This window comes from Anolis carolinensis, chromosome 5 (assembly GCF_035594765.1).
Source record: "Anolis carolinensis isolate JA03-04 chromosome 5, rAnoCar3.1.pri, whole genome shotgun sequence".
NCBI classification, from domain to species: Eukaryota; Metazoa; Chordata; class Lepidosauria; order Squamata; family Dactyloidae; genus Anolis; species Anolis carolinensis.
This window is the reverse complement of record NC_085845.1, coordinates 51,800,275-51,816,239: the sequence shown is the minus strand read 5'-3', so window position 1 is coordinate 51,816,239 and position 15,965 is coordinate 51,800,275. Positions and strand designations below refer to the sequence as shown.

The following is a 15,965-nucleotide window of genomic DNA, read 5'->3' as shown; positions in this document are numbered from 1 at the left end:
TCCCATTTTCTGAGTGTTGTTCTTTTACTGTCCTGATTTTAGCTTTTCTGTAGCTAAAAATGCATATAAAATTGATTCTATAGGGAGGATAAATGATTGGATTTCAACTCCTACAGCTTAGCTTTCTCTGCCAATAATGGTACCATACCAAACTAAACCTCCCAAGATTCTGTAGCAGTGAGCCATCTTGGATATTGTAAGGGATTTTTATTATTATTATTATTATTATTATTATTATTATTATTATTATTATTATTAGACCTTGCTCCCAGGAAGGTGCCTTCGCTGTGGCTCCCAACTTATCTAGCTACCTTTCCACATATTCTCCACATTGTGTGTATGTGTATGTATATTATATATACATGAGCCCCGATGGCGAAGTGTGTTAAAGCACTGAGCTGCTGAACTTGCAGACCGAAAGGTCCCAGGTTCAAATCCCGGGAGCAGAGTGAGTGCCCGCTGTTAGCTCCAGCTTCTGCCAAGCTAGCAGCTTGAAAACATGCCAATGTGAGTAGATCAATAGGTACCGCTCTGGCGGGAAGGTAATGGCACTCCATGTAGTCATGCCGGCCACATGACCTTGGAGGTGTCTATGGACAACACTGGCTCTTGGGCTTAGAAATGGAGATGAGCACCAACCCCCAGAGTCAGACATGACTGAACTTAACGTCAAGGGATACCTTTACCTTTACCTATATACACACACACACAAACACACACACACATATGCAGGGACTATATATATACACAGTATATATCACACACACACCAATTTAACAAAGTTTCAGCCACAAAAACAAAGTTTCTGAAGTAGAACAATGACTTTCACAGTAAAGACAACCCAATTTAACAGGAAATAAGACTTTCAAACCAGGAACAGATTTCTGCAATTATTAAAAAATGGTTTATTATAAAAGCTATGAAAATTCACCAAAAATCCGAGGATAAGGGAAACGTGAGCTATCAGTGTTAAATGTGTTCTACCACTGTACCAAGTTTGAAGAAGATCACTCAAAAAATGAGGGTGGGAGAGTCCTGTAAAGTCCTCTCCCTCTGTGCTGTTTTTGGGAATTGCGCATGCGCGTCCGCCATTAACGAATTAATTTAGAAAATAACGAATTTTCGTTAATTTCGAATTTTTTGGGGGGCAAAATTCGGAAATGACATCAGAAACGAAACGCTGGCACCCCCTGCTTTTGAAACGAGTTTAGAATCAATTTTTTCATGGATCGCTCAAGCCTAGTACATACATTTAGTCTGATACAAAATGGCTTAATTTGTATTCTTATTGTTTTATGGTCTTGGCTACCAATAGTATACTCCAGTGAAACAAACTTTTTGCCATCTTTTTGACAATGGCAAGTACAGATGGGAGCTTTCTGGATTTTAGCAGGGATCTACCTTGATCTGAAAAGGGTGACCATGATGTTGTTGAAGGCTTTCAAGGCTGGAATCACTGGGTTGTTGTGCGTTTTCTAGGCTGTATGGTCATGCTCCAGAAGCATTCTCTCCTGGCGTTTCGCCCACATCTGAGGATGCCTGTCATAGATATGGGTGAAACATCAGGAAATAATGCTTCTGGAACATGGCCATACAGCCTGGAAAACCCACAGCAACCTGGTGACCATGTTCATAGCCTGTACCAGATACTTGTCTTTGCTCAGTCAATGTTAATGAAGCCACTAAATTTCAGAGGAGGAAAAAGACAGGATTTGGAGAAAGACTTGACTATTGTTTTATGGTTTCATCCTTACTAGGACAGGAGATTCATACACAACTTTTATACAAAATGTTGGAAATAGCAAACTCCCAAGCCTTTCACTATTTATTTGTTAATGTATACATTTGCTAACCTGTATTCTATGTGTAAGTTGATTTGCTAGTTTGATTTACCTCTTTGATGTGGGAGTGGTTATAGACATATGATTGTACTGAGCATGTTCAGACTCAGGACTTCATTTTGTGTTCAGTATGTGTTTGATCTTCAATGATAGCAAGTTGCTGTTTGATCTTCAGTGTTATAAGTCTGCTTTAGACCTCAGTGGAGGTGGATACATGTTTGCTTATGGACTTCAGTGAGTACAGCTATATTTAAAAACTATGGACTATTGATTAAGAATGATTCCCTGTGTATACTTAACACTTAGAGAAGCTACATCCTTTCCATAACTGAACTTTAATAAGAAATGTGCCTGTATGGTGAATTAATACAAGATGTTTGTGAGAAAACAAGATATGTTATTTTTCAAAGAAGACTTTTTTAAATCTCTGAGTGCATACTTTAAACTAAGAGGTTTCAAAGGATTGCATATTTTTGGGCAATTACAACTGCAAAGAAATAACCATCCTCTGCTAACCAAATATATTTTTGTAGTGGCTTGTCTTTATCCTTAGCAGTTTAAGGACATGGTTCTTCAGTTTAACAGCTGAGTTACCTGTGTGCCATTACATTAATGTTTATGAATATCACTTGTTCAGAGGGTTGACTTCTAACAAGGTCATACTTTTCTTGACTAGTGGTTTTTCAAAAGGTGGTCTCCACATGTTCATGGAGATTCACATTTGCCAAAAGGATATGTGCCCAGAGAGTGGGTGCAGTTATTTCCAATAGGTTATGGAATTTCCAATACAAAATGCTCTGTACACCACTCTAGTGTATTTCATTTTATTGACTTCATCATATATCAAAACACACCCACAGTACATCCAAAACCTATATATACATATTTTATTTGTACCTCACCTAATGTCCTCAACTCTTTTGTGCTGGATGCTATGCAATCCGCTTAGACATTTTTAATACTGTGAAGCAGTTCACTTTACACCTTTAACAGTTAAAACTTAAATAGCAACTATTGGAAAACATATATTGCTATAATACAGAACAGTGAAGATTTGCTCTCCTTGAAATAAGATTTCTAACTCAGAATTAAGATGCGTTTTTGAACATAGAGGCTTTGACATTGGTTATACAATATTTTACATATATTTAATTTATGGACAGTGAAAAAATGCAGGGTGCAATAAGTGGCATATTCTGTATACTAACACTAGAAACAACTGATAATTACATATGTAGAACTATCCCATGTAGGTCTACTCAGAAATAAGTCCTACTAATTTCAGTGAGACTTACTGCCAAGTAAGCATGCACAAGATTGCACCTTAAATGAATTGCTGAAACTCTAAACATCTCATCGACATCTGTTATTGCTGTCTTGACCAAACTATTCAGGGTGATCTGAGATGGAGAATGAATTCAGGAAGGAATGCATCCAAAAAAAGAATAGATTGAGTAAATGTATATTCTGATTATAGCAGGGATGTAACATTTATAGATAGGATGAATGACTACAATTAGAACAATTGCTTATGAAACTGACTAGAGGGAAGCCAACCATAAGTGATTTCTAAGACATAATGTGAATTAGTTTGAAATCAGAGTTTCAGTGCTATCAAATGTAAATTATGTATAGGTAATAAATTGCCAATAAAGTGCAACCCAGACACACTTCACTGCAAAAGAGAAATTAAAAAAAAGAATGCAGGATTTGGTGTATAAAAAACTGAAAGAAAAAGTCAAGAGAGTTCAATATTTCCAGGACTTTTGGAACGTAGTACGAAACCATAGTGGAATCTCAGCAGGAAGTTCCTCTCCGAAGACTTTTGTGCCGCTAGGAGTCATGACATAAGAAGAGAGGGCTTGTTATGGACTGGTGACTGGACAGGACATAGAGAACAGACAATGGGGGCATATAAACCGACTCTGCCAATAACCTGTACTACAGCTGTTGCTTTTAAACTTGTTCGTGGGGTCAATAGTGAGGTGGCCAGATTTTCAAACACACCAAACCATTTTGGATGGAGAGCACAAATAAAAATGTTTCTTGGATCTAGGAAAATGGATATTAAAAAATGGAAAATGTGGTTAAAAAAAGCAAGTGTAAAGTGATGTACCCTGGGACAAAAACTTCTCACTTAACTTGCTTTCTCTTTTGTGTGTCTATCTTCATGAAGACACGAATGGGCTCTGGGAAGTGGTGAGTGACTAGCAAAGGGATTTTGTGATGTATAACTTGACAACCTAGTAAATGGATGTTGTGGGGAAAAGGCAAATTCCATGCTGAGAATTAAAAAAGGGGAAGACTGACCAATTTAAAAATATCAGCATTTATGCATATCTATGATGTAATCACATTTGGAATACTGTGCACAGTTCTACTCACAGCACCCAAAAGTGGTGTATTAGAATTGAAGAAAGTGCAGAAAAGGACAACCAAAATAATCAAGCAGCCACAGCAAATATCCCAAAGAATGGGTTACAATGCTTGGAACTATTTAGCTTAGAAAAAGGCAAGTGGAAATGTGACAGAATTATTCAACTGCATAGGAAGAAAGTGAATTGGGAGAAGTATTTCCTCTGGGTTTCTGTGAGTTTTCTGGGCTCTATGGCCATGTTCCAGAAGAATTCTCTCCTGATGTTTTGCCCACATATATGGCATCCTCAGAGGTTGTGAGGTCTGTTGGAAGCTAGGCAAGTGGGGTTTATATATCTGTGCCAAAGAGCACCTCCCAACAAAGGATTCATCCAGGCAGGAAGCAGCCAGGCTTTGAAGCTGCAAGGCCATTCAATGCTAATCAAGCTGGCCATTTGCAACATTCACACTTGTCTCAAGCAGACAAGAGTTCTTTCTCCAACCCTGGAAATTTCACAGATATATAAACTCCACTTGACTAATTTCTAACAGACCTCACAACCTCTGAGGATGCCTGGCCTGCCATAGATGCAGGAGAATCGTCATGAGAAAATGCTTCTGGGACATGGCCATACAGCCCAGAAAACTCACAGCAACCCAGTTATTCTGGCCATGAAAGCCTTTGACAACACAATATTTTCTCCCTTCCTCCCCATAGACACAGCATGACCCCTCTATCCACAGGACTGGTTTCAGTGCTTTCATTTATCTGTGCCTGACCAAAAAAAAATTCTAGATATTTTATAGGTCTCCTCTATGATATTCTTAGGCTAGAGGTTCTTCAGTTCAATAGGTGTTGCTACTATCTGCAGTTCTGCATACCTATGCAAAGTCTGGGAATGTATCCCCTTATGGATATGGGGGTCATGCTATACTTGAACCCTATTGTTTTCCAACAAAGCTAAACAAACGATGGCAGATTTGTGATAGATAATGCAGCCAAAATGACCTTAGGTACTACAAGAAGTGAGGATGGTTATTAACTTGGATTGGAAGGTTGGCTATGTGTGTGTGATTGTATGCTTATTCTTTTAGAGTAATGGTATCTAATCACGCTGGCTGTAAATTATCTCCAGTATTAGAGGCAGCATGCCTCTTAACTAAAGTAGTTTGTGGTGGCACAGAACTAGCTAAATACTATTGTATTTGCATCTTGCTTCTAGGTGTCTCATTGACATTTTCCAATTGAGAATTAAAATGCTGGGAAAATGGGTCTTTCAACTGATCTTTATCCCAATTATACAGAATTTTACTCAACTGATTTAACAAGGCAGGGATAGGGAATATGTCCATTTTTCTTTTACAAGCACTATAAATTTTGTAACAAAAACCTGGAACAATATGACATTCCAATCCACAGATGCTTGCACTGGAAATCTGGGTGTGTGGGAAAGAGATACTGCGATGAAATGTTGTCTGGGTCTGACTTGGACCCAGAAAAAGTTTCTAGAGAGAAAAATCCCTCTTGACAGAAGTTGAAGATTGGCCAGTACTTAACAGTTCTGCTATGAATATTGTTCTTTCAGCTGATTTTCATATTTGAAAGACTGCCTTCTGAAAGTTGTGCAGGAGGAAGTTCTGCTTTGCAGTTTGTGAAAGGCATTTAGGCAAAGATGAAATTAGCCAAATCATTTTTGTTGTTGTTGTTACTGTAAATGCATGGTTTTCACAATGCATACACATACACTATGGTATTGGAACTCAGTCTAGATCTGAATGTTATGCTTGCAATGCACATCAAATGTAATGTGAATGCTATATACTTCAAATGCACATTGCACTACCCTGTGAAAAGCAGCCATGTAATGAAGAGAGCATAGAGATCTAGTGTTGGAAGAAACAGAACTGAGATTAATCATATCTTGAAAAATGTAAAATATTACAGTGGGTTGCTTTAATTTGTGTGATTTTTGTTTATGTTTATAAATTGATAAATATTATTATACCAATAACAGAGTACAAGTGGAAGTTTTAAACATACATAAACTCTTTAAACGAAACACTGCATCACTCATTGGATCCATTTTTGCTTCCTCATTAACATCAGACCAGATCCTGCTCATCTCCCATCAATTCAATGACTGCCTATCATCTCATTCCTTGGTTATAAATACAGGATCCATGATATCACCCAAGACTCCACTTACATCTAAACCAGTGATTTCCAAGTTTGGGTTCCCAGATGTTCGATGACGAATTCTGGTATCCATAGTCAAACGGTCAGGGATTCTGCGAGTCTGCAATCCAACAACCTCTAGAAACTCAAGTTTGGGAATCATTGACCTATGCAGGCCGAACATTCCTTTCACAAGACATTCAGCATGCATCTTAATAGTACATTTAAACAAAGTGAGCTTCCATCCCATTCCACATTGCTAGCTGGAAAATAAGCCACGTGGGAGTGAGAGAGCAAGCCTAGCTGCTGCCTTCAAAATCTTCAGAAGACTTGGTTACAAAAGAGACAAGAGACTTAAGATGGATGACAGAAACAGCCTGTGGCTCATCCTTCCTAGTCTGTGTGATTTCCTCTCCCAAACTTCCAATTTTGTTGCCTATTTATAGGACTGGTTTCAGAATTGTTAACTGGGAGATGCTAACACATACTAGCAATAATTTGTGGTTGGGATTATATGTTATGAAATCATTAATAAGAAGCAACTTGCAGTTTCTCAAGTTGCCCCTGACACACACAAAAATTATAATGATTAACATTTTATCTGACTTGAAGTACAGGGTGTGACAATATCATCTGCATGCCAATTACTGAAATACAGGTGTTGGAAGGCAGACAATTTGGCTCCGTGTGGACAGAATGCTGAAGGGTCCAGTCCCTTCACTTGAAGCTGTTTCTAAATACTGGGCATAATGGAAAGATATAAACACACACTCTGTCTCTCTCTAGGAACAGAGGGTCCCTATCAAACAGGCCTGGTAACTTTGGGTTCGAACAGTGGTTCTCAGCCTTCCTAATAACTCAACCCCTTAATAGAATTCCTCATGTTGTGGTGACCCCCAACCATAAAATTATTTTCGTTCCTACTTCATAAGTGTAATTTTGCTACTGTTATGAATCGTAATGTAGATATCTGATATGCAGGATGTATTTTCATTCACTGGACCAAATTCGGCACAAATACCTGATACACCCAAATTTGAATACTGGAGGGGTTGGGGAGGGATTGAGTTTGTCATTTGAGAGTTGTAGTTGCTGGGAGTTATAGTTCATCTACAATCAAAAAGGATTCTGAACTCCACCAATGATGGAACTGAACCAAACTTGGCACACAGAACTTCCATGACCAACAGATAATACTGAAAGGGTTTGATGGGCATTGGAAACAATTGGTGGGCATTGTTTCCAAAAAGTAAGAGAAGGAAAGGCGGAGAGATCTTCAGCCTTTTCTGCCAAAGGGGTTCCTAAGACCATCAGAAATATGTGTTTTCTGATGGTCTTTGGCAACCCCTCGGACATCCCCTCATGACCCCTCACAGGGGTCCTGACCCCCAGGTTGAGAAACACTGGGCTAGAAGGAAAGCCCTATTAGCTAACTGGATTTCTCTCACCTATTGTCACATTGCATTTTAAGGTGAAAAACTACAGGCCCTGGGTTCAAATAGAGCATTTGTGGGGTTTCATATCTTACATTCTGCAGTCTCCAGATGGCTAGACCCTCTTCCCCATTATTTGGCAATATTTTAGCTTTTACATCCCTCCTCCCCACCCCCACCCCCAATTTTAAAATGCTCCTTTATTGGCAGTGAAAGCTATAAGTTATACGCTGGTATTTTTGGTCCCATCCCTTTGTCTTTGGCTTCACACACCACTTAGAGACGCAGCACCAAAAAACTTTTCTGAAATTGGATTTGATTTTCAGGCTAAATGGATTCTCTTCCCTTGTGAGAAACTAATCTGCCTTGATCCTGCTTCTCCAATTTCTAAATTACTATATGCCAAATATATTAAAAGAAACATTAAAAGTAGCATGTGACAAATCTGTTGTACTTTTAATACTGGCTTTTAGGTGTTAAGAAACTAAAGTGCTGTCACAATTTTGTTTTTAAAAAAATCATTTTCATTAGTACAAAAGTTGGAACACATTTTATCTTCAAAATTGCAAGAAAACGTAATCTAGTCTGTGCTAGTTGGTGTCCCCAAGAAGTTTGTGTTTCCATCTTCTGCATCCTCCTTTTGACACCAGGGTTTTGTGTGTGTTCCTTGGAGATAAGCATCAAGAAAGTAACAGATCCCAGGAATTTCACTTGGAAAATTGGGAGGAAGATCCTGTCTTGAACGTGGAGTAAATACAAAGCCTGGGCAATCCTTTAGTAACCTGCAACGATAATCAAAATGATGTTACAAAATATAAAATAAATGAAAACTATGTATCATGGATACATGATAAACATAATTGTTAACTAAAATTAGCAACAAAATATATTAGTTCCTATGTGCACAAGTGAACAACTCTTTTACATTGAAACAACCAGTACACTGGAAAGAAAATTCAAAACATAAATAAAGTTTTGTCAAAGGTGTTCACTGTTCATGGCCAGAATCACTGGGATGCTGTGAGTTTTCCGGGTTGTATGGCCATGTTCCAGAAGCATTCTCTCCCGATGTTTCGCCCACATCTGTGGCAGGCATCCTCAGAGGTTGTGAGATCTGTTGGAAACTAGGCAAGGAAGGTTTATATTTCTGTGGAATGTCCAGGGTGGGGGAAATAATCAATGAAAGGATTCCCACAGGCCAGAAACAGCCAGGCTTTGAAGCTGCAAGGTCATTCAATGCTAATCAAGGTGGCCAATTGCAACATTCACACTTGCCTCAAACAGACAAGCGTTCTTTCTCTCACCCTAGACATTCCACAGATATAAACTCCCACTTACCTAGTTTCCAACAGATCTCACAACCTCTGAGGATACCTGCCATAGATATTGGCGAAACGTCAGGAGTGAATGCTTCTGAAACATGGCCATACAGCCCAAAAAATTCACAGCAATTCATAAATAAAGTTTCAAATTCCCTCATAACTCAGCAGAATTTTTGTATAGGGGCTCCTCCTAAGATCTACACACAACTGTCTCTGATAAGTAAAAGAATTAACAGGCTTCTTTGGAGAACCTTGGAGGATCACTAAGAGTGTAAAATAAACTACAATAGTGGGTTGTTGTGAGTTTTCTGGGCTGTATGGCCATGCTCCAGAAGCATTCTCTCCTGATGTTTCACCCACATCTATGGCAAGCATCCTCAGAGGTTGTAAGGTATATTGGAAAACTAGGCAAGGGAGGTTTATTTATCTGTAAAGGTCCAAAGTGGGAGAAAGAACTCTTGTCTGTTGGGGCCACTGTGAATGTTGTAATTAATCACCATGATTGGCATTTAATGGCTGCTTCCTGCCTAGAGGAATCCTTTGTTGGGAGGTGTTAGCTAGTCCTGATTGATTCATGTCTGGAATTCCTCTGTTTTCAGAGTGTTGTTCTTCATTTACTGTTCTGATTTTCTGTTTCTGGAACATGGCCATACCACCAAGAAAACTCACCACAACCCAGTGATTCCGGCCTTCGACAATGCATTCAACAATAACGATAACAATATGTCTAATTATAGGCCAAAATCTATTTCTGTTTTGAAAACTATGTCCTTGTATTAATCTAAATACAATTAATTATTTTTTTAAAAATATCTATCATATACAGACCATAGTTTGTTCTGCTACTTTACAAATAAGCTAAAATTTGAAATGGTGCTTGTGTTGTTTTCTATGATACATATTTCTCATCTGTGTTTCACTGTAACCACCATTCTTTTCAAAAAGCATACTCCAGAATCAGACTGGATGATGGGAATGATACTACAACAAATCTAGAGGATGCCAGCTGAGCGGATTGTTAACACTGACCTCTCTTTTCCCCCAAAGCCCACAATTCAAACGGGAATAAGATATACTAAAATAATTGCTCACAATAAAACTCACATAAAATACAACATAAATGTTTTAGGGGTATCATTTTAAAAACAAATGAAAACACAAATGATGATCTAGTATTGTGCTAAAATTACCAAATTTAAAAAATGATGTAATTATTATCACAATATAATGAATAAGGCAATACACGAGTTCTAAATTTATATAAACAATCTTAGCTCACATTAAGTATGTGCATCTCAATACAGGTGCCATGTGTTTCATTTGATAACTGTCAGATGAAATTCAGAACCACAAGCAATTATTTGCAAATGCATAGCTCCCTTTCATATTACCTGACACCTAGGAAGTATCAAATACATGACACCTGTTTTGAAATGCTGCCACGTAAAGTGAACGAAAGGATTCATTCATATTTATGGTACCAATTCTATAGCAGTTGCACAAGGAAAACCTTTTACTGGAATTATTGTCAGAAGTTGATGAAAAAAGAGGCAGCTCAGATGGTGTTTTTCTTCTAAGTACTAGGGGCTTTATTGTACTTCTAGTGTTAAGATCCCAGGTATAACATATTTTCCAGTGCTTGGGGGCAATAATTTATGGTCATTTGAGCCTTATTCTTACTGAATACAAAAACAAGGGAGCAATTACTCTATTATTGCTTTCCTAATAGGAGCTCCTGGTGGCGCAGTGGGTTAAACCCTTGTGCCAGCAGGACTAATGACTTGAAGGTTGGGTTGCTGACCTGAAGGTTGCTGGTTTGAATCCAACTTGGGGAGAGCGCAGATGAGCTCCCTCTATCAGCTCCAGCTCCATGCAGGGACATGAAAGAAGCCACCCACAAGGATGGAAAAAAACATCAAAACATCTGGGCATCCCCTGGGCAATGTCCTAGCAGACAGCCAATTCTCTCACACCAGAAGCGACTTGCAGTTTCTCAAGTCACCCCTGACATGAAAAAAAAACTTTCCTCATATGGAAAATAATGCAAATCAACAAGAGTTCTTTGTATGTAAACTCTCCACAAAAGCAAAAATGTGCTTGAAATTTATGGATCTTGCCTCCACGTGAACACACATTTTCTTCTCCAGGTGCATCATTTTGCGCATGACTGAAGCAATGTTGGAAAGGATGAGACTAAGTGCTCCCCTGTTCCTGTGTTTAGGAATGTATCAGATGAGTTCATACTTAATTCTAGTTCATTCAACATCAAAGTGGCTCACTGAAAGGAAAACACCACTTTTGTGAAACAGATTCAGGACTGAGATGCATAAGTCACCAAAAGCCACAAACAAGAAGACTAAAACAGAATATCATTATCAATTGAGATCCGAACATAATTTGATGCAATATTATGGGGTAAAAAAAAGATGCAGATGTGATGACCTATTTTTTGTGAAAACGAAAAATAGATCATCACTAGCATAACATAATTCCCAGACATTTAGACTACCACACCTGTGGGTTGTTGGGCTGACGTTTATTTTCCTTGGGATGCTGCAGGACTCAAATTTGTTGGCTAGTGTTACGTTGTTTCCAAATAGACAATATCGTGGCATTTTAACACCCACGACGCCAGCAAAGACTGAGCCAGAATGCAAGCCTATGCGCATCTAGAGTAAAACAACAACAAAAAAAATTCCAAAGAATAAAAGCAATTAGATTTAACAAAAACAATACTGGAAATATCTCTGTAACAATTAGTCAAAACAAGTCTTATTCATGCAGAGAGGTAAGTACAGTCCAGCAATCGCTGTTGTCGCATCATGTCAGTTTAAACAAGGCATGTATAGTTCTTGTGATCAAACCCTGCTGAAACAGAGGGAATTTACAAATGGTAGTGTTTTGCTGAGTCTTATCAGAATTCTAGATAACTTAAGGCAGCAGCTGACTCCCTGAGAGAAAGGCTAAATCTACACTGTAGAGTGAATGCAGTTTGATACTACTTTAACTGCCATGCCCCACTATGGAATTATTTCAAATCTTCTTGTCCTTCAACTCATATCAAGCATTGATTCCAGTTTTCAATTCTCGGATGCCACCATTAAATTTTAATGGTAAGTGTACTGCAGCCTGTTTATCCTCCTTTTCACAACAAAATATTTTGCCACTTGCTACCTGTTTCCAGGGAGAAAAATCAGCTATTTATATCAACCTCACACACTGCTCTTTCTTTACATGTTCACTGCCTATCTCTGAAGTGTCTGCATAAGCAATGACATATTGGCCTAAATTCTTTAAAAGCACCAGATCCTAGATGATCTTAGTAGCTAACCAGGGTCAGCAATGGTTAATACTTGGATAGGAGACTGCCAACAAATATCAGGTGCTGCATTTCAGAGGAAGTAACTGGCAAAACCACCTCTGATTATCCCTTGCCTAATAAACCCTGGTGATGCAATGGGTTAAACCACTGAGCTGCTGACTAAAAGTTTGGCAGTTCAAATCCAGGGAGAGGGGTGAGCTCCTGCTTCTGCCAACCTAGCAGTTTAGAAACATGCAAATGTGAGTAGATCAATAGGTATCGCTCTGGCACAAATGCTTCACTGCAAAAGAGGCTGTGATTTGAAAAAAGTTTTATACTGAACTCAAAGAAACCTATTCCAGAAATTGACATTATGCAGGTAATATGCTAAAATAGTGAAACTGGGATTTAAACAAATGGATGGTCACGATGATGACGGACAGAGAGAAATCCAAAAAGAAAGCAATACAATTTTGAAGTATTTGATTCTTTGGGTCCATATACTCCAACAATTTAGTGATTGATATGCAACAGACAGAGCCCTAGTAAGTTTAGTGTGGAAAGAAAGCAGGGAGACTATAAGATGAGCTCAGCACACCAGTAGGTGCTCTTCTGAATTTTTATTAGTATTCACTCGATGATTCATATTCACAAGCTGCCTGAGCTGTAAAATAAACTATACACACTTAATTGTTTCCATGAAAGCATTCATCTTTTTTCTGGAAGCCTGCATTTAGTTCATAATTCAGATCTGCATGTAAAAACATTCCTGGCCCTCACGGAACACCCCCAGAGTTGCTGGGTAAAATGTTGTTGTGGAGGAATTCAGAAATGCCAGATTTTCTTTTCTGTCAGCGATGGACTCAATTATCCACCCTCTACTGTAACCTGTATTTTCTTCCCATCTGTGCAGTTAATCGTAGTTTTATTGGGATTGTAAAAATACAGAGATAGGTTTAAAACACAAAAACTCCAATACTATTTTCCTGTTCAAACCATTACCTAATATGAGTGTAAAAAAGTAATTTTGATGGCAGATCTGTTGTTACATCTAGTTAGGCTCTAAGGTTTGCAGGTAAAAATTTAGCAATTTCTTTATTCACGGTTTCTCACTTTCATGGGGGCCCTGTGCCTGTAACCCTATTGAATTAGAGGGTTAACTGTATTTTCTACATACAGTAGAGTCTTGCTTATCCAACCTTCACTCATCCAACATTCTGTATTTTCCAACGTAGTCTGCCTCCCACCCAAATCCACAGCTATTTCTCTAGGCAGCAACGCACAGCAAGCCAACATGCCCAACAACAACACAAGTGCAGCCATGCTCCCAAACAAATGGCTGACTTGTTGTAAAACATGATGTTTTGGTCCTTAATTTGTAAAATCATAACGTAATTTGACGTTTAATAGGCTTTTCCTTAATCCCTCTTTATTATCCAACATTTTCACATATCCAATATTCTGCCAGCCCGTTTATGTTGGATAAGCGAGACTATTGCAGCATTTCTCAACCTGGGAGTTGGGACCTGGAGGGGGGGGGGGTCGCGAAGGGGTGTCAGATGGGTCACCAAAGACCATCAGAAAACACATATTTCTGATGATCTTAGGAATCCCTTTGACAGAGAAGACTGAAGATCTCTCTGCCTGTCCTTCTCTTCCTCTTCCAGACGGCGAATCCTCTCAACAAAAATATTCAAATTTGGGTGTATTGGGTATTTGTGCCAAATACGATCCAATGAATGAAAATACATCCTGCATATCAGATATTTACATTATGATTCATAACAGTAGCAAAATTACAGTTATGGAGTAGCAACGAAAATAATGTTATGGTTGAGGGTTTCCACAACATGAGGAACAGTATTAAGGGGTCGCAGCATTAGGAAGCTTGAGACCCACTGCTCTACTGTAATGAAACTGCTGCAAAACAGCAGTAGTTGGGTTTTTGGGACATCTTGCTGACCTTGATGAGCTCTCCATGAGGAGACATGACTTCATTAGATAGCTCCATCATCTTCAATGCCATCAGTGCAATCTGCATGGCATGGGTCTCACTTTCTTTGTGCAAGCCTCCAGCCACACAGTACGCATCTCCAATGGTTTCAACCTAAAACAAAGTAAGATGCAATTCTTACAACACAATTGAAATAACATACAGGAGGCCTTTTAGAGTACTTTGATAACTCTCACTCCAATACCCAACCCATTCCCTTACTCAAGATACATGTGAACTGAAGTGGAAGTATCATGTTCATTTGCCAACTCTTGAAGGAGGTTACTCTGAGTCAAAAGGTCTGGCTTGTGGTGGATGTTCATTACCGCAGTGAAATAGTGCTGAAATATTTATCCTTTATTCACCATTTATAAGATTCTAGGAATATTTCTGCAAGATACATACTAGTGATAATGTCACTATGTGATTCGGATATTGCAGTTCTAGGCATATAATTTACTAAATTCCTTATTCTGGAGTCACACCATTATTTTCTAAATTATATTTTGCTTCCTATATGGCTGTACATGCAGCTCGCTCTGTCTTCTGATTTATCCTACTTTCACTCTATTATTGTTTGTCTAATTCAAAATACATTTCTTTCAGATTGCACTCATTTTGTTATGGATTTGCTTGACCAAATTGCTGCAATAAATTCCCTACCTTGTAGACATCCAAGTCCCCACACTGATAATCAAAGCGGGTGTAGAGCTCATTAAGCATGGTGATGACCTGCATAGGTGAGCACTGGGAACAGATTGCGGTGAATCCGACAATGTCAGAAAAAAGCATGGTGACATTATGAAATTTCTTTGCCTGTACAACTTGTCCCTGCCACAGCTGCTGTGCAACCTCCTCGGGAAAAATGGAGCACAACAGATCAACTGTCTTCTTCTTCTCCTCTTCAAGAGCTTGGTGTGCCTGCTCAAGAGTAGCTTTAAGCTTCCCTAGCCTTTTCTTCAGTCCATCTTGAGCTCTGGCTTGCTCTCCTATTAAAACAACATCTCTAAGAGCATTATGAATGGGAATATCTGAAAGGTATAAGCCGCGTCCTGTAAAATCTTCTAGTCTATCCACACAGGGAGATCCCAAGAACAAGATGGCACTTGATTCAAACATGTAGATCATCTGTCCTTTAAGGTCCATAACCTGAAACAATGAGGGAAAGACACAGTGATGTGAGAATTCTAGAACTCTGAAAGTTTATTAAGGTCATGGTATTCAATTTACTAGCTTGTAGTACCAATTCTCTCCACATAATGTCTTGACCTGAAGCCCTAGTCAACCTTCATCAATTCTCTCTACTACTATGTCCCACCATCCCTTTCCCCCTGTAAACCAGCTTTATCCAAGGAGATGCTGATCCAACTAGTTTAAGAACCCAACATGCTTTAGGATTTCGGGTAAAAATAGTTCACATTCATAGTCTGGAAAGGGATAAGTAGGATCTTTAAAATAAAAAGCAAAGTATGAGCTGGATGTGGCCCATAAAATATCAGTTTCCTGGATCTGTAATAAGTGAGAAGGGATGAAAAAGATTATTA

At 38.7% G+C, this 15,965-nt stretch overlaps 1 protein-coding gene across 1 annotated transcript in view; it reads right to left on the bottom strand.

Annotated features, from left to right (window-relative positions):
- Positions 1 to 2,651: 2,651 nt before the first annotated feature.
- Positions 2,652 to 15,965, bottom strand: part of gucy1a1 (guanylate cyclase 1 soluble subunit alpha 1) — a 58,167-nt gene continuing 44,853 nt past the window's right edge. Inside the window, exons 6-9 of the mRNA XM_003221708.4 lie at positions 15,085 to 15,570; positions 14,392 to 14,535; positions 11,642 to 11,796; positions 2,652 to 8,587 (exon numbers count right to left, since the gene is read on the bottom strand). Coding sequence (XP_003221756.1) covers positions 8,386 to 8,587; positions 11,642 to 11,796; positions 14,392 to 14,535; positions 15,085 to 15,570 — 987 coding nt within the window. The 3' untranslated portion in view covers positions 2,652 to 8,385. The remainder of the gene's footprint in view (positions 8,588 to 11,641; positions 11,797 to 14,391; positions 14,536 to 15,084; positions 15,571 to 15,965) is intronic.